Genomic DNA, 18,947 nt, shown 5'->3' on the forward strand with positions numbered 1-18,947 from the left:
TATCATTTAAGTTAGGAAGAAAATTAAATGTATTAAGTCGTTTGAGTACTAAAATATAAAACATGTAAAATAAAAAATAATAATAAATAGTTTAGGAAAATAAATGCTATGATTGAAATTAAAGATTATACACAATAAATTTAATATAATTGGAAAATTAAAAACAGAAAATTATTAATAGCATATACCAAAATACATTTTTGACAATCTAAAATGATAATATACTTAAATTTGTTAAATATATATTTATTAATTACTTGTAACAAATGAAAAAAAAACATGCTAGAGTATTTAATGTTGGTTGCAAGACATTGACGAGCTAAGAATTACTTTTATCTGCTTGATCTAAATATAAATAGTTCACGCGAAATGTGAAATCCCCTTCATACTAAAACACCCGCACGAGCTGCCAAGTCAAGACCCATGATCGGCCTCCATCATCGGCATAATAATAGATTCCAACTTTTTTTTAATGCTAATGTTCCATGATTCACCTTTCTTATACATCTCATTACATGCTGTTTATGGCAATTGCAGTTCATAAGTGGACATTCATGTCAATTAGGCAATGGCAGCACAAATATAAAGATTGAGATTAGTCGAAATTGATTGATTTAATCAATTTTTTTTAAGTTTTTAGCATGATTGCCATAAAATTTGAGGCCGAAAACCACATAACCGTAAAGAGACTTGTACATGTTGTATTTATATATGATAAAAAAGTATAAAATTTGCATTTATTTAACAAACAAATATGATATACTTTTTTTTAGAGTTAACTAGAGATTAAGTGAAGACCCGATATAGTGAGATTAAGAAAAATTGTAAGGCTAAGCACTCAGTGTGTTTGATGAAGAAGGTGATCACCTTCTTTGAATAGTGAGACATTTGTATTAGTGATCCCTAACGTTTATGAAGGCAGCCAATGAAGAATACTCTCAATCGGTCGACCGCCTAGGGTCCGCCTAACGACTTTTACAACCTTGATACAAACACACGTTATACTCAATGCTTGATTGAGGTTGGCAACTACGACCTATGTTTGAAGGCTCGTGCGTGTTTGGTATAATCGAAAACTCATCTCGAAACCGGCTTTTGGGATTTGAACATTATATTCGCAAATGAGATTGTTTGAATCAAATGTTTTTTATTATCACAGAGAACCAAAGTTTATAATTATAGTAATAAGAGAGTAAAAATAATCAATAGCATAGATATGTAAAATTTTGAATTCTAAATCAGTATTTCCTACATTAAATTTAATATTTTTTATTATCAAAATTCATTTTTTGAATCTGATCATTTTTCAAGTATAACATTTTTTTAGACTTTACTATCGAAAATGCAACACGATTTTCACGTGGCCATCTAACCCGACACGATTTTCTCACTACGCGGGCCGGTGTGTTCATAACACATGGCCTAATATTGTAAATTATTAAATATATAAAATAAATAAATAAAGTATAATAATAATAATAATAATAATAATATATTTATCGAGATAAACCAAACCAAAGAAAAGAAAAGAAAATAGTTAGATTCCATCATTTTAGAAAAAACGAAACTAAAAAAGTGGGTATTTGTTGGTGGGTCCCACGAACAAACAATGGCACTGTTGCCAACATGAGCTGCCTTTCCTCCTCTATTTAATCCACCTCGTCTTATCACGACCATCAAACACACACACACCTTCTCTCTCTATCTCTATATATACACACAAACATATACGTATACACACACCCATCCATCATATTTGTGTATATCCGCAGCCGCCTGTATTTGTTGCTTTCCTCTTCATATCCATATATCCAAATCCAATCCAATACATCAAGTCTTCTGTTGGATCCAAATACTTTCTTTCCTTTCCATCCAGATCTGATTCAGCCGTTTGCTCTTCATAATGTCGGTGGCTTTAAATCACGCTCTTCACGCTCGACCCGACCCGACCTTCACCAATCCTTCTCCTACCCGTTTCGTTTCCGGGTCGACCCGGGTCGGGTTCGGCAGGATCCGTGGATCGGTTGCCAAGCAATCGAGCCTGCTGGGGAAGAAGCTTTACGGGACCCGGGTGTTACGTGGATCCGGGTCGGGTCAGGTTACCCGGAAGGTGGTGGTTCGGGCGGGCCTGTCGTTGGTGCCCGAGAAGCCGTTGGGTTTGTATGACCCGGCTTTTGATAAGGATTCGTGTGGGGTCGGGTTTGTTGCTGAGCTGTCCGGTGTTGGTAACCGGAAAACGGTATGAAACGATGTCGTTTGATAATAATAATATTATTATTGTTATTATTGTTATGTTGGTTATTGAATTATTATTATTATTGGGTTTAGGTGACTGATGCAATTGAGATGTTGGTTCGGATGTCACATAGAGGTGCTTGTGGATGCGAGACTAACACCGGTGACGGTGCCGGAATACTCGTCGGGCTGCCACACGAGTTCTACAGAGAGGTATACTTTTATTTTTATATATTATGATACTTGATTGTGTTTAGTGTAAATTTAAGTGTTTTTTAACTTTAATTCTGGTAGATTACTAAAATTTGTGAAGGGTTATTATTATTATTATTATTTGATGGTTTATAATTTTTAATTTTAAAATTTTGTAAATTTTAAATACAAAGTTGCATGTTAAAGTATATGAAAACCATTAAACTAAATTGTTTGAATGCTCGTATGTCTTTTAAGTTTTAATTGTCTTTATATGCATGCATAGGTTATGTGTAGGTAATATATAAAGAAATTTGTTTATAATTTGTGATGGTTTTATTGGATTTAATTTTCTGATAAAAATGTACAATCCTAAATTGTTTATTATTTTTTTTATCTATGGTTCATAATTTTAGAATTTTGTAATTCTTAGATACAAAATTAAATTCCTATGTTAAGTATATAAACGCCATCAACTGATTTGTTTGCATGTCTTTTAATTTGTGTATAATACACATGCATAGGTTATGTGTAGGTTTATATAAATGAAATATGTTATTAATTTTTTTTTTGTTGAATTTGAGGAAAGATAAATGAAAATAGCATTTTAACTATTTGTCATGTTTTAAGAATTTGTAAGATTTAAAAATTAATGATTTATGCAGGTGGCAAAGGATGAAGGGTTTGAGCTACCAGCACCGGGTAATTATGCAGTCGGCATGTTCTTCTTGCCGACTTCTGATACTAGAAGGGAGCAGAGCAAGATTGTGTTCACAAAGGTATATCAAGAATTTAAATGATGAATTATTATTACTTTAAATATTTAAAAACAGGGTTTTTGATCTTTTTGCGGTTTATGTTGAATTCGGTTTAAAAGTTTACATATTTGGTTTTAGGTTGCTGAGTCACTTGGGCACACGGTTCTTGGTTGGCGTACAGTCCCGACAGATAATTCTGGTTTGGGTAAATCCGCTTTACAAACCGAACCCGTTATAGAACAGGTGTTCCTCACTCCCACCCCTAAGTCAAAAGTCGATTTTGAGCGACAGGTATACATTATTAATTTCTCTCTATGACCATTTTAACGCTTTTAAATATGAGTCGATATTTATCTTTTATTTTGTATTTGCAGATGTACATACTAAGACGGGTTTCAATGGTAGCCATTCGGGCTGCATTGAACCTTCAACACGGTGGGGTTCGTGACTTCTATATATGCTCCTTATCATCTAGGTTTGTTTTCCTTGAGATTATTAGTTTTTTTTAATTTTTTTAATATTTATTGATTCTAAAATTATTTTTTGTTGAATGTAGAACTGTGGTGTATAAAGGTCAGTTGAAACCGAACCAGCTGAAGGAGTATTATCACGCGGATCTCGGGAACGAAAGGTTTACGAGCTACATGGCACTGGTAAATATATTTTTTCATAAACTTGTTTCTTTGTCTGCTGACATGGCACTTAACAACAGCATTGGATCAAACGGTTAACGGGATGCTGGATTGGATTCTTCAGTGGTGAGTTGGCATTAAGAAGTGTTTTGCTCACTTCTTGAAGATGAGACCCGTGTTCACCATCCGTATATGATTGGTTCAGTGACAAGTGTACTTTGATGCTAACTTTTACAGCCATTTTGATAATGTTATTGACTAAATGATATTGGCTTTTTTGTACAGATTCATTCTCGGTTTTCAACCAACACGTTTCCTAGCTGGGATCGTGCTCAGCCGATGCGTGTTCTTGGACATAATGGCGAAATTAACACGCTTAGAGGGAATGTTAATTGGTAAGTACTTCACTTTGCACTCTTATGTGTACATTTACGTTTAAAAACAATAATATAATATATAATTGTTACTGTTATGTATTTGTTTGTTAAGGATGAAAGCACGTGAAGGTCTTTTAAAATGCAAAGAGCTCGGTCTCTCAAAGAATGAGATGAAGAAACTCCTTCCCATCGTAGATGCCAGCTCATCAGATTCAGGTATGTAATAACGTCTTTACAGCATTTGATAAGAATTGTTTGTTTTCATTGAATATTAATATTTTGTTTATTGTTTAGGTGCTTTTGATGGTGTTTTGGAGCTTTTAGTACGAGCTGGCAGAAGTCTACCTGAGGCGGTTATGATGATGATCCCCGAAGCATGGCAAAATGACAAAAACATGGATCCTCAAAGGAAGGCTTTATATGAATATTGCTCGGCTTTAATGGAACCATGGGACGGGCCCGCTCTGGTTTCATGTATGATCGTTATTTCACTATTAACCGCTTATTAAAATTTTTAATTCATGCGATTGTGCTTACTATTAATTCAATGTGTAGTTACTGACGGTCGGTACCTTGGAGCCACACTGGACCGAAACGGGCTGCGACCGGGTCGGTTCTACGTCACTCACAGTGGGCGGGTTGTAATGGCGAGCGAAGTTGGAGTTGTTGATATTCCTCCAGAAGACGTCTCTAGAAAAGGAAGACTTAACCCTGGAATGATGCTACTTGTTGACTTTGAGAAGCATACCGTTGTAGATGATGAAGCTTTGAAGCAACAATACTCACTTGCAAGACCATACGGCAAGTGGCTCGAAACGCAAAAGATTGAACTTAAAAAGATTGTGAATTCGGTCAATAAATCCTCACGGGTTTGTCCTCCCATCGCAGGAGTATCAAAGGTAAAAGTAAAATATCTTATTTATGAAATAATATTGACTTTATTTTATAATATTGTCTTTCAAGAATTTCATAATATCGACTCTCTTTCACAATTTTTAGGGTGAAGATGACATTGGTATTCAGGGTCTCTTGGCACCATTGAAGGCTTTCGGGTATGAATCTTTGTTTTGTTTTAATAATAATTATTATTTCTTGAAATAGTTTAATAAAATGTGGATATGAAATTAACTAATTATGCAGTTATACAATTGAGTCTTTGGAGATGCTGTTGCTACCAATGGCTAAAGACGGAGTCGAGGCGCTCGGGTCAATGGGAAACGATGCCCCGTTGGCGGTGATGTCAGACCTAGAGAAACTAACATTTGAGTACTTCAAACAAATGTTTGCACAAGTAACAAACCCGCCAATTGATCCTATAAGGGAGAAGATTGTAACCTCAATGGAGTGCATGGTGGGCCCGGAAGGCGATCTAACAGAAACGACAGAAGAGCAGTGTCGCCGTCTTTCATTGAAAGGCCCGCTTTTGTCTATTGAAGAGATGGAGTCGATTAAGAATATGAACTATCGAGGCTGGAGAAGCAAAGTGCTTGATATCACTTACCCGAAAGCACTTGGTAAAAAGGGTTTGGAGGAAACTTTAGATAAAATTTGTTCCGAGGCACACGAGGCTATTAAAGAGGGGTATACTACATTGGTGCTTTCTGACAGAGGTAAACTGTTTGAAACCTTAGAATTGCAATATGGATGGGTTTGGTATTGGTAACGGGTCAAAATCAGTAGTTGGTGTTGGTCAAAACATGTTGGATTGGGTGTACGCAGGTTGGTTATGGGGTTTTTGAAAATCGATGGTTTTTTTTTTCAGTTTTCACAATGGGTTAAATATATTTTTTAGCTTTAAAATTTTTGAGCTGAAAAAAATGGCTCAAAATTATAAATTTCGATCTAAACTCGAGTGTTAAATAATGATCAATAATTCATACACATTTGGGGCTAGGTTATTTGAGCTACATCATTTGTTAATTTTTTTGTATAAATTACGACATTCAAAATAAAATTTAAATTACATAAAAATTTCTCTAGACCGGGTTGACGACACATAATCATCGTCTATTTAAGGAGGTTTTGCATATAAATACAATGCATTTAATACCAATAGAAAAACCAAGTTTTTTTATAACAATTATCTGAATTGTTGACTATTTATGTTGTCTGACGCACCCATTTGTAACAAAATGAGTCAAACTGCTAACCTGTAATCCATACACCTGTATTGTACCCTCTTTAAATAATTTAATTTTTTTATGTTTTTTTTTAATGCAGCTTTTTCATCAAAGCGAGTGGCAGTAAGCTCTCTTTTAGCAGTTGGTGCGGTCCACCATCATTTGGTCAAAAAGCTTGAAAGAACCCGGGTTGCATTAATGGTGGAATCCGCTGAGCCACGCGAAGTGCACCATTTCTGCACCCTCGTTGGATTCGGCGTTGACGCCATTTGCCCCTACTTGGCTGTCGAAGCCATTTGGCGGTTACAAGCCGACGGTAAAATCCCACCAAAATCAAACGGCGAGTTCCACACAAAAGCAGAACTAGTCAAAAAGTACTACAAAGCAAGTCACTATGGAATGCAAAAAGTGCTTGCAAAAATGGGAATTTCAACTTTGGCATCGTACAAAGGCGCACAAATCTTTGAAGCGGTCGGTTTATCAAGCGAAGTAATGGAAAGATGCTTTGCTGGCACTCCAAGTAGAGTTGAAGGAGCTACATTTGAAGCGCTTGCTGGTGATGCACTTAATTTGCATAATTTAGGGTTTCCATCACGCGCGTTTCCACCAAACAGTGCGGAAGCGGTTGCTTTACCTAACCCTGGTGATTACCATTGGAGGAAAGGTGGTGAGGTTCATTTGAATGACCCGTTAGCTATTGCTAAACTGCAAGAAGCTGCTCGGGGTAACAGTGTTGCTGCTTATAAAGAGTATTCTAAACGTATTCATGAGTTGAATAAAACGTGTAATCTTCGTGGGCTTTTGAAGTTTAAAGAGGGAAACGCGAAGGTGTCTTTGGAAGAAGTTGAACCCGCTAGTGAAATTGTGAAACGGTTTTGTACGGGTGCCATGAGTTACGGGTCGATATCGTTGGAGGCACATACTACACTTGCCATTGCTATGAATAAAATTGGAGGCAAATCTAACACAGGTAATGGGTTGCTTTCTAAAGGGGCCGGGCTGACCCGCAAAACACTTTTTCGTCTTTATCATCTATCAGTACAGTAGTAGTATTGGAATTATCTTTGGCCACTGCCAATCTGTTTGACCCAGATTTGCATATGGGCTTATAAATTTTTTGAAAAAGTTTGTTAATTTACTATGGAATTATCTTTGTAGGTGAGGGAGGTGAAAATCCGTCTCGTTTGGTACCGCTTCCGGATGGATCAATGAACCCTAAAAGGAGTGCAATCAAGCAGGTTGCTAGTGGACGTTTTGGTGTATCTAGTTATTATCTTACCAATGCTGATGAGTTGCAAATAAAGATGGCTCAGGTATATATATTTTTCTTTTCTTTTTATCTAGAACCAAGCGTTTTTACACGTTAATCAGTTATGCATATTGTGGTTAGCACTTCATATTCTAGTTGGAACAAATGTTCCTCTTGTGAGGTTAAATAAATCAAATCGTTTACTATATGTTAATGCACATGACATTTTGGTGAGGTTAACTAAATCGAATCGTTTACTGTATGTTGATTATGACATTGCTTTTAATTAAATGTCACAGGGAGCAAAGCCCGGTGAAGGAGGTGAACTTCCGGGTCACAAAGTTATTGGAGATATTGCTGTCACAAGAAACTCGACAGCTGGCGTTGGATTAATTAGCCCACCGCCACATCATGATATTTATTCAATTGAAGATCTTGCTCAATTGATTCATGATTTGAAGGTAATAACTTTATTCAAATATCATTTTATTTGGACAACTTTATTAAATCATTTTTGTTATTGTAGAATGCGAATCCTTCGGCTCGAGTAAGTGTGAAGTTGGTGTCTGAAGCTGGTGTGGGAGTGATTGCTAGTGGTGTTGTCAAGGGCCATGCGGACCATGTCTTGATCTCAGGTCATGATGGTGGAACCGGTGCATCCAGGTGGACCGGGATCAAGAGTGCTGGGCTCCCATGGGAACTTGGTCTAGCCGAGACACACCAAACCTTAGTTGCAAACGACCTTCGTGGTCGAACCGTGTTACAAACTGACGGTCAACTAAAAACTGGGAGAGACGTAGCCATTGCTGCCCTTCTTGGGGCTGAGGAGTTCGGGTTTAGTACCGCCCCACTCATCACACTCGGTTGCATCATGATGAGAAAATGCCACAAAAACACTTGTCCTGTCGGGATTGCCACACAAGATCCAGTTCTCCGTGAGAAATTTGCAGGGGAACCTGAACACGTAATCAATTTCTTCTTCATGTTAGCAGAGGAGATGAGGGAAATCATGGCTGATTTGGGTTTCCGAACCGTTAGTGAAATGGTGGGACGCGCGGATATGCTTGAGGTTGATAAAGATTTAACAAAAGACAACGAGAAATTAAGAAACATCGATCTGTCCTTATTGCTTCGACCTGCTGCTGATATCCGCCCTGATGCCGCCCAAACTTGTATACAAAACCAAGATCATGGGTTAGACATGGCTCTCGATCAACGATTAATAACGCTTGCGAAACCCGCTTTAGAAAAGGGTCTCCCGGTTTACATCGATACACCGATTTGTAACGTGAACCGTGCGGTTGGGACGATGCTTAGTCATGAAGTGACCAAACGGTACCACTCGGCGGGCCTTCCAGCCGATACAATCCATATCAAGCTTAGTGGAAGTGCGGGCCAGAGTATTGGAGCCTTTTTATGCTCAGGGATTACGCTCGAGCTTGAAGGTGACAGCAACGATTATGTCGGGAAAGGGTTATCGGGTGGCAAGATTGTTGTTTATCCACCAAAGGGAAGCGGGTTTGACCCAAAAGAAAACATCGTTATCGGAAATGTAGCTCTTTACGGTGCAACAAGTGGTGAAGCTTATTTTAACGGGATGGCTGCTGAGCGGTTCTGTGTTAGAAACTCAGGGGCTAAAACGGTGGTGGAAGGTGTCGGTGATCACGGGTGTGAATACATGACGGGCGGGACAGTTGTGATTTTGGGTAAAACCGGGAGGAACTTTGCTGCTGGGATGAGCGGTGGAATCGCATATGTTCTTGATGTTGACTCCAGTTTCCGGTCAAGATGTAACTCCGAGCTTGTTGATCTTGATAAGGTTGAAGAGGATGATATTATGACACTAAGAATGATGATTCAGCAACACCAGCGGCACACAAACAGCCAGCTGGCGAAGGAAGTACTCGCCGACTTTGACAATCTTTTGCCTAAATTCATTAAAGTTTTCCCGAGAGATTATAAGCGGATTCTCGCCACCATGAAAGAAAAAGAAGTTGCCAAAAAAGCTGCTGACTTAGCGGCTGAAGAAGCTGATTTTAGGGAGGAAGACGAGTTGAAGGAGAAAGATGCGTTTGAAGAACTTAAAAAGCTGGCAGCCAAGTCATTGAACGAGTCGGTCAACATTCAAGTCCAAGAGGTGGTCAACGAGGTCAAAGAGGTTGAACTGGCTGAACCGATAGTAAGACCGACCCGTGTTGAACATGCAGTCAAACACCGTGGTTTTGTTGCTTACGAGCGCGAGGGTGTATCTTACCGGGACCCGGCTGTTCGGATGGAAGATTGGAATGAAGTTATGGAAGAGACGAAACCGGGCCCGCTTTTGAAAACTCAATCTGCACGGTGTATGGATTGCGGTACACCTTTTTGTCACCAGGTATAAGGATCTTATTTGTAGTATATTCATCTTCAATTTGTTCAATTAATTTATTATGCAAAATTATTGCAGGATAACTCGGGCTGTCCTCTCGGCAACAAAATTCCCGAGTTCAACGAGCTCGTTTATCAAAACAGATGGCGCGAGGCATTAGACCGGCTTCTTGAAACAAATAACTTCCCTGAGTTCACGGGACGGGTCTGCCCTGCTCCATGCGAAGGCTCGTGTGTACTTGGTATAATCGAAAACCCGGTCTCCATTAAAAACATCGAGTGCTCGATTATAGACAAAGCCTTTGAAGAAGGATGGATGGTACCCAGACCTCCCCTCAAGAGAACCGGGTAATTTTGGCTTTGACTTTCTTTGTGTTGACTTTAATTCCATTTTTTTAGTTTCTGACTTTCATTTCTTTTACAGGAAAAAAGTGGCTATTGTTGGAAGCGGTCCCGCTGGGCTAGCTGCAGCGGATCAGCTAAATAGGGGGGGCCATACCGTGACCGTGTTTGAGCGGGCTGACCGGATCGGTGGACTCATGATGTATGGGGTTCCTAACATGAAGGCTGACAAAATCGATGTGGTTCAAAGACGGGTTAACTTGATGGAGGAGGAAGGTGTGAACTTTGTGGTTAATGCCAATGTAGGAACCGACCCTTCATATTCCATTGAACGCCTTCGTGAAGACAATGACGCCGTTATTTTAGCCCTTGGGTCCACAAGGCCAAGGTATATAATAAATAGATTAATTTATTAAATCAATTAGTTTCAGTCTATTGTTTTAACTGATTCAACTTTTTTATTACAGGGACCTTCCTGTTCCGGGCCGAGAGCTATCGGGAGTGCATTTTGCCATGGAGTTTTTGCATGCGAACACTAAAAGCTTATTGGATAGCAATCTCGAGGACGGTAATTACATTTCCGCCAAGGGCAAAAAGGTAATTGTAATCGGCGGTGGTGACACCGGTACCGATTGCATCGGGACATCCATCCGACACGGTTGCACCAGCGTTGTAAACCTGGAGCTTCTTCCCCAGCCGCCACAAACCCGAGCACCTGGCAACCCGTGGCCACAGGTTCACATCTTCTACTCAAATTACCTTTATATCCCTAAGTTACAACTTTTATCCAAATTTTCTTAAATCTTTATATTTTGGCGTGCAGTGGCCTCGTATATTTCGTGTAGATTACGGTCACCAGGAAGCCGCTACTAAATTTGGGAAAGACCCGAGGACTTACGAAGTGTTAACTAAAAGGTTTATTAGTGACGAGAACGGGTCGGTAAAAGGGGTCGAGATCGTGCAGGTGAAATGGGGGAAAGACGAGACCGGTCGGTTCCAGTTCAAGGAGGTTGAGGGCTCGGAAGAGATTCTCGAGGCTGACCTGGTCTTGCTAGCCATGGGCTTCCTTGGTCCCGAATCGGTTAGTCTTTTATTATTTCATGTATTTTTTTAGATTATTTAATAAAATGAAAAGTAGTGATTACATTGAAACAGAAGGCAAACATACAACAAATTAATATTTCATTTATAACCCGGTTTGCTAATTATCTTAACGGTTTGATAATAAATTATTTTTTATTTTGTTTGCAGACGATAGCGGATAAGCTAGGGTTGGAGAAAGACGGGAGGTCGAATGTGAAGGCGGAGTACGGGCGGTTTGAAACGAGCGTGGAAGGCGTGTTTGCAGCGGGTGATTGTCGAAGGGGGCAGTCGTTGGTGGTGTGGGCCATATCGGAAGGGCGACAAGCGGCTGCACAAGTGGATAAGTTTTTGTTGAAGGATGAGGAAGGTGTTGAAAGTGGCTTGCAAGGAGAGAAGAAGATGGAGCAGCAGGCAGTTAGGTATTGAAAACAGAGGGTTATAGAGTGTGGAAGTTAGTTTTTGTATCTCTTTGTCTGTTTGCTGTTTATAGGGTTTTTATTATTATTATTGGTTGTTTTTGGTTTTTGGACTTTGAATAAGTAAAACTGTACAGATGATTCTGTTTTGGGTTTTTGTGGTTTTTTAAATCCAAATGGTTTAACTTATTATTTGTTTTGAACTCTTGACACCTTCTGCTTATTATGGTTTTAGCGTGAAGATGTACCGCTTGCAGTCAATTGCATCTTGAGATATCTTTGATGTACAGGTGCTCACGGGCTGATCATTTCTCGCTCGTTTGTGTCCACTATTGATGGCTCAGCGGATACCGATTCAGCTGGTTATGCTACACTTAGATCTTTGCTAATGACCTGACTATCTCTGCAATAGTGTTACGACAACAGATCATATAAAGCTCATGGGCAGCGTCACTATAAGGAGTCGCGGTTCATAATTATAGATGAGACATGACACCAAACGTCGATATGGCTATGTCGTCTTTGATTGGTCAAATGATGGTTTAATAGGGTTTAAACCGTAGGTCTTGATATGGATCTAAAAACTAATCCCGGACCAATCTGTAGACTTGGTGAACGAAAATCTTCAAGAATATCCGGATCTTGGATCAAGAAATCCACAAAAGAGAGAGAATGGGTAGAAGAATATTATTTCCAAAAGGCTTACTAGTGTATACAGTATAAGTGGGTATTCCGTATTTATACTCCATACCTAAGGTATACTTGGGCCGGCCCAACCGGGCAATTCATAGTCTTTGTCATAGGCCCAAGACAACCATAACTAAACAAAAGCACATCAATATAACACATTACGAATCACATCTAATACAAAAGCTTTAACTAAATGATAATCAAATTTGGGACCTAACATAAACAAGCCAAGTCGTTTGTGAGCTATTTGAGATCATTTGGCTCAAAACTTGAATCAAATTGAGTTTAAGTGAGCTCGAGGCTAAGCTCTACATATCAAACTTGATTAGGCTCGTATAAATATAAAAGTATTTTCATAACGTAATACGTAATCAAGTATACTGGTTGACTATCAACGAGAACATGTAATCAAACTTGATTATACCTCCACTCTCTACTTAATTATTTGTTACACTCATCTCTTTTAATTTCTCATTTACATCTTTTAATTTCTCATTTACATATTAAAGGACAAGAAAAAAAACATTGATTTTATGTTTTTCGAAGAGGGGTACAATGAAAATTATGCAGGAAGTACTTTTAGGCAATTCATTTAATACCACAACATATCTTGTGTCAGTTCGTTGTACTTCAATAGTCACATGCATATGCATGTATCCCAGTCACAGTCACAGTTATCTTGGGAAATGAGAGCTCTCATATATCCTTGTGTTTTCTTTTGAACGAAGAAAAAAGAAATGTTCCGTTATCCGGGTAATCCAATCGCAAAAAAAGACTTTTTTTATATGCATGCAATGCGATCGTGATAACGTTGCTTAGTCCAAGCTTACCATTTTCTGTTCCTAAGAAAATCTGCTGCCCAAAGATCCACTATAGTAAAACAAGGTTGAGATCAGATTCGAACTTGAGACCTAACATCTCCATCCAAAATCCTTATTTCCCATCGTCATAGTATGAATGTTAAGCTAAAGCTCATTAACATACGTATCCTTCTGTTAGTTGTACTTAATTATTTTCTTATATTAAAATTTTTGTTAGATACAACTTGCCAGGGCCGTCTCCGAGATTTGAGTGCCCTAAACAGGTACTAAAAAATCGGCCACATTTAAAACAAGATCATTTTTTTAAACCAAAATGGCCTATTTTAGGTAGTTAGCGGATCACGTCCTAACATTTTTCAAAGCAAAACTCAAATTCAATAATCAAAATTCAAAAATAGCATTTGTTCATTCAAGACTAAATTAATTAATTATGTTGCAATAAAGCAAACATATGACTGGCCTTCAGTCTTATTTAAAAAAATGAAAATAAAGAAAACACAAGTTCTTCAAGACAGCCTTTGATTTACAAATAAAAAAATGAGGAGTAAAGGATTCGAACTTGCGTCAAAATGGGCAGCAACAAACAACTAAATTAAAAAAACCTATTTCAGCCAGTTGCACTAAAACAATACTATTGTTTTGTTTGGTTTTGCATATTAAAGTATATAACCATGTATATAGTTTAATAATTCCGTGCCCCCTTGTTAAGACCGTGCCTTAGACGGCGGCCGAGCCCCGTATGGGGTCTAGGCCGGCCCTGCAACTTGCGTAGCCTTTACCGACTCTCGTCAATCGTTGACTATTCAAATCGACCGTCTCAACACCGTGGGGTCAAGATACTTGTTAGCATTCCTAACAGCACCTCTATCTTTATTTCTATAATTACACTAAAAATCTCTATATTTTCAATTAAATAATATATTTTGTTATATTTTTATCATTACATTTTTTCTCTCATCCACTCACACCTAAGGCTGTCCAAATTGCTCGCCGGTCGCTCGCTCGAAAAATGCACGTTCAATTTCGGCTCGGTTTTGAAATAAGCCGTTCGGCTCGGTTCGATTTGAAAGCAAGCCAAGCACGAGCAAAGCCTCACTTGGTTCGGTTCTTTTTGCTTGAATTGTGTTTTATTTATTAATTATATATATATATATATGTGTTAATAAAGATATACTATTTTTTAAAGTTTGTAAAATTTCTTTTTTTTTTGAATTCAAAGTTCAAATATAAACCCTAGCTGCTCGTTTTATATATGTTTTCTTGCTAACTTTGAGTTTTAGACATTTTAAAGTTAAAAGTTTTGAATTAATGATATTTTAAGTTTTAGAAATTAAAAATTGAAAAATTTGTACGAAATCAAGCAAAACCAAGCCGAACTAAGCCGCTCAGTTTCAAACCAAACCAAGTTCAAGCATAAATATATCGCTCGTTTATTTAAATTCAACACGCTTGGTTCGACTCGCTTTCAAACCAAACCAAGTATGAACAAACTTGTGTCGGTTCATAAACAACCCCGCACAACCACTATATTCAAACATTAAAAAGTTATAAAGAGTGATTAGTGTTTCTCCAAATTTACTCATTAACAAAAGAGAAAATTCACAAAATAGGTCATTTATAGAATGTGGTTTTAAGTTTGTCCCCCCTAAATTCAAGTTTCTAATTTTGTCCCTTTGGTATCTCGTCCTCGGCGACATGTTAGCGAACACCGACGATGTGTTAACATAACATAGGGTTGACGATGCGTTATATTGCTAACATAGGGTAGCAGCGATGCGTTAATGTTTAAAGCAGGGGTGAATTTGTGTACCACTTGCTATTTTATCCGAAAATGAGGAAACATGTATACTTAAATCATCCGTTTAGATAACAATTCATTATTTATTATGAATATATTTAATAGCATTTCTAACTTGTCCATAATATTGTAAGTAGTTTCTCTGTATTTGATTGGGAGGTTGTAAGTGATTGTGAGTAGAGGATTTCCAAAATAGCTCATTTATAGAACGTGATTCTAATTTTGTCCCACATTTCAATTTTGTCCCACTAAATTTTAAGTTTCCAATTTTGTCCCTTTGGTATCTCGTCGCCGGCGACATGTTTGCGAAAACCGACGATGTGTTGACATAACATAAGGTTGACGATGTGTTATGTTGTTAACATAGGGTAGCAGCGATGCGTTAATGTTTAAAGCAGGGGTTCCACGATGCGTTAGCTGATAACGCATCGCTGCTGCCCTATGTTAGCAACATAAACGTATCTCGTCGCCAGCGACATGTTAGCGAACACCTACGATGTGTTAACATAACATAGGGTAGCAGTGATGCGTTGTCAGCTAACGCATCGTGGAACCCCTGCTTTAAACATTAACGCATCGCTGCTACCCTATGTTAACAACATAACGCATCGTCAACCTTATGTTATGTCAACACATCGTCGGTTTTCGCAAACATGTCGCCGGCGACGAGATACCAAAGGAACAAAATTGGAAACTTAAAATTTAGTGGGACAAAATTGGAATGTGGGACAAAATTAGAATCACGTTCTATAAATGAGCTATTTTGGAAATCCTCTACTCACACTCACTTACAACCTCCCAATCGAATACAGAGAAACTACTTACAATATTATGGACAAGTTAGAAATGCTATTAAATATATTCATAATAAATAATGAATTGTTATCTAAACGGATGATTTAAGTATACATGTTTCCTCATTTTCGGATAAAATAGCAAGTGGTACACAAATTCATAAATATTTACCTAAAAAGATGATGATTAATGGCAGCTTTTCCGATCAACATGACACGTGACCCAGATACCTTCATTTCTGGACCATCGGATATATTATTTACGTAATAGCATAATTTTTTTTATTAAAGATCAAGAATTTTTACTTTTTTTGTGTTATATTTAAAAAAAAGATTCCAATAATTCTTAACTTTGACAGGAGATTAATTCAAACTCTGGAAATGTTTACATACACGTAGGGGTGTTCAGTATTTGAATCGGACTCGACTAACTCGAAATTTGATTTGACTCGCATTCGAATTTGACGGTTCGAATTTGATTTTCAGTCATTCGAATTCGATTCGGTTCGAACTCGATTTTAGTAATTGAATTTCGAATCAAATATGAATTTGTGATTATAAATTCGTATTCGATTCAAAATTCGAATTCAAATTATACATTTTATATTTATTATATATATACATACTTATGAAAAGATACACTACATACATCTTTTAAGTTATAGAAATTAAAAATAGAAAGTTCATCATTATGGTTAATAATTAATGTAATTGAAATTGATAACTTTAAATGATTTATTTATTTTATAAACTTGTACTTTTTGTTGTTAAAATACTCAAATTTATAGTGGTTTTGAAATTGAAATATATTTTTTAACGGAATTCGAATCGATTCGAATTCAATTCGAACTTCATTTTCGAATCGAATCGAATTTCGATTTAGCTATTCTGAATTTGAATCGAATCGAATTTGTCGAATCTATTTCGAATTCGAATTCAGCTTCAAAATTTCAAAATTCGAATAATTCGAGTAGAATAAATTTGAATATTCGAAATTTGATTCGTTGAATTTCCCTACATACACGTATTTTTCTCTGGTAATTTTGTGTGAGCAAATTCAACCAGACTGAATAATAATAGAGACCTTAATATGTTATAATTATGTTGATTGCTGGGGATTTTGTAAGTAACTAACTTGAATTATTTGAGAATCGTATACACTTACAGATTAAACATATCTGGTGGTGTTTCAAATAAATCAATCGGAAAGATCAAGAACAAGTATATAATTTAAGAGTGAATTCCATAACTAGAGAAAAAATCTACGTGTCCCAATGAACTAGATAATTCGTAATCCGTGGGATTAGTAACTGTAAAAAAAAATCCATCCATATTTTGACTTAGGATAAAAACGTGACAATATCCGAAAATTCTTTTTCTAATATTTATAATCTCAGTAAGGATTCTGCTTGGGGTTGCCGCCTCTTGGATCCCAGAGTAACTAACTAACTTTATAATAGATTCAAAAAGTGTGCACAACTTGCAATCTAACTTGTTTAATGTATATTATGATTGACATTGGTCGATACAAACCAATTCAATTACACTAAAATATCATACTATATTGGTCTTATGAACTTATCGTGTTTATGAAAATGATATGTTTACAAACATGCAACCACACCACAAAAACCCATTGCGAATCAACCATCCATGTTTTAGGGAAGATCTATTTCTCAGTCGTCCATTTACACAATCTAAATCTAATCAATCTTCATCGCCTAGAAATATCTAGCCTGAAGAAAATATGCAATCCTCGTGTAACACAACTCTATAAATTTTTTAAAAGTTGTCAAACATGTCATGTGAAGTTATGTACAACCCAAACTGATGGAAGATATTTCTTACAAATATAATAAACAATTAAAAACCATACATTTGTGGCATAATGATAGGATTTAGATCATCCACAACAACAAATTTATACAAATCGCCACGTCATATTTCTAACATTTCTCAAAAATCTCTTTTTCTTTCACAACATTAAACCTCCGCAAAACCCATTAAAAATATTAAAGTTGTATATATATGTTATATATATGTATGTGACCACATCATTAGGGTTTTCCTAGTTTGCTTCCTACAAACTTTGAAGGCATATTCTACCTCCACAACAAGGAAATTTGTGACCAAAATGTTTGACACTTGCCACATGAATTCAAACTTTGGGTTTTGTTGCCTGTTATGGTTACTCAAGCCTTGGATTCTCGAATGAAGACCCATGTTAAATTCTCGTTTGTAACACTTTGAGTGGACTTTGTCTATACTAGCTTAATGATTTTGTAGGCCTATATCAAAAGCTGATCGGGGGTGATTCCATCTTTTCTATCCAGAGGCGGCTTTTAGCTGCGAAGCCCTTTCCTAGTACTGAAGAAATATGTTTGACACTTTTATGACATTTGTAAAAAAATAAAAATAAAAACATAAAAAACTCTACTTAGAACCGGTCTCAAACTTATACTCATGATATACAAATAAGCAACCCATAATTTTGAGTTTACTCTCCCAAATAATTTGTCTATATTTAATTTTTCATTTTTGAATTTGAAGGCCTTAATTAAGTGTGAGTCTAAAGCTCATGCTTGGTTTCGCTGGCTCACGAACCAGCCTTAGATATTGGCAATATAAGATTTTAGCTAGACCTTGTGAGGTTGTCACTTCGAATCCCGAGCTCACCCGGGTTTTCGTCTTACCATGTGTTATGTCAGAGAATTATGCTATTGTGATGGCACAACTGTCAAATGAAAGCCAAGAGTAAGATTTCAAAACAAACTCTGAATCTAGTATATGTCAAGTGGCTAGAATGAGGCGACAAAACACTCCTAATTAAAAAAAAATAGAAAAAGAAAAGTAGTAATCATTCCATTTGCAACGAACCCAGTATCCTCCGTCCACGTGTTGGATACACCGAATCTGTTATCCCTACGTGTAGTTTTTCCGTGACTATGGCTGCTACCATTTCCCGTACTGACAGCCGAAAGCTCACATGACTGGTTTCCTTATACGTTCTCTCTTTAATCCGATCTACTTAAATCAATATTTATACCAACTCCAACATTTGAATATCTATCTA

At 37.1% G+C, this 18,947-nt stretch overlaps 1 protein-coding gene across 3 annotated transcripts; it reads left to right on the top strand.

The window, feature by feature from the left end:
• The first annotated feature begins 1,903 nt into the window (after positions 1-1,903).
• LOC143627839 (glutamate synthase [NADH], amyloplastic-like) lies at positions 1,904-11,926 on the top strand. 3 transcript variants are annotated; one of them, XM_077097563.1, is made up of 21 exons: positions 1,904-2,239; positions 2,329-2,448; positions 3,093-3,206; positions 3,324-3,476; positions 3,560-3,660; positions 3,742-3,838; positions 4,103-4,212; positions 4,307-4,410; positions 4,489-4,668; positions 4,750-5,093; positions 5,194-5,246; positions 5,335-5,804; positions 6,415-7,284; positions 7,473-7,627; positions 7,863-8,024; positions 8,090-9,937; positions 10,010-10,278; positions 10,355-10,660; positions 10,740-11,007; positions 11,096-11,353; positions 11,524-11,926. In XM_077097563.1, exons 1-21 carry the CDS (start codon positions 1,904-1,906, stop codon positions 11,779-11,781), a joined length of 6,576 nt encoding a protein of 2,191 aa, XP_076953678.1. In that variant the 3' UTR covers positions 11,782-11,926. The 3 variants fall into 3 exon arrangements, with proteins under 3 accessions (XP_076953678.1, XP_076953683.1, XP_076953689.1); XM_077097568.1 differs by lacking the exons at positions 1,904-2,239; positions 2,329-2,448; positions 3,093-3,206; ... (1 more) ...; positions 3,560-3,660; positions 3,742-3,838 and adding an exon at positions 3,898-4,016; XM_077097574.1 differs by lacking the exons at positions 1,904-2,239; positions 2,329-2,448; positions 3,093-3,206; ... (1 more) ...; positions 3,560-3,660; positions 3,742-3,838 and adding an exon at positions 3,906-3,943.
• The last annotated feature ends 7,021 nt before the right edge of the window (positions 11,927-18,947 follow it).

Source organism: Bidens hawaiensis, unplaced genomic scaffold, assembly GCF_021521415.1.
Source record: "Bidens hawaiensis isolate Kalapana, Puna unplaced genomic scaffold, B.hawaiensis_p1.1 tig00000458_1, whole genome shotgun sequence".
Lineage (NCBI taxonomy): Eukaryota > Viridiplantae > Streptophyta > Magnoliopsida > Asterales > Asteraceae > Bidens > Bidens hawaiensis.

Bases quoted from the DNA above. Each gene is read 5' to 3' on its own strand.
- LOC143627839 (XM_077097563.1), top strand. From the start codon at position 1,904: ATGTCGGTGGCTTTAAATCACGCTCTTCACGCTCGACCCGACCCGACC. The intron at 3,207-3,323 runs GTATATCAAGAA...ATTTGGTTTTAG, and splicing joins GCAAGATTGTGTTCACAAAG to GTTGCTGAGTCACTTGGGCA. The intron at 9,938-10,009 runs GTATAAGGATCT...AAATTATTGCAG, and splicing joins GTACACCTTTTTGTCACCAG to GATAACTCGGGCTGTCCTCT.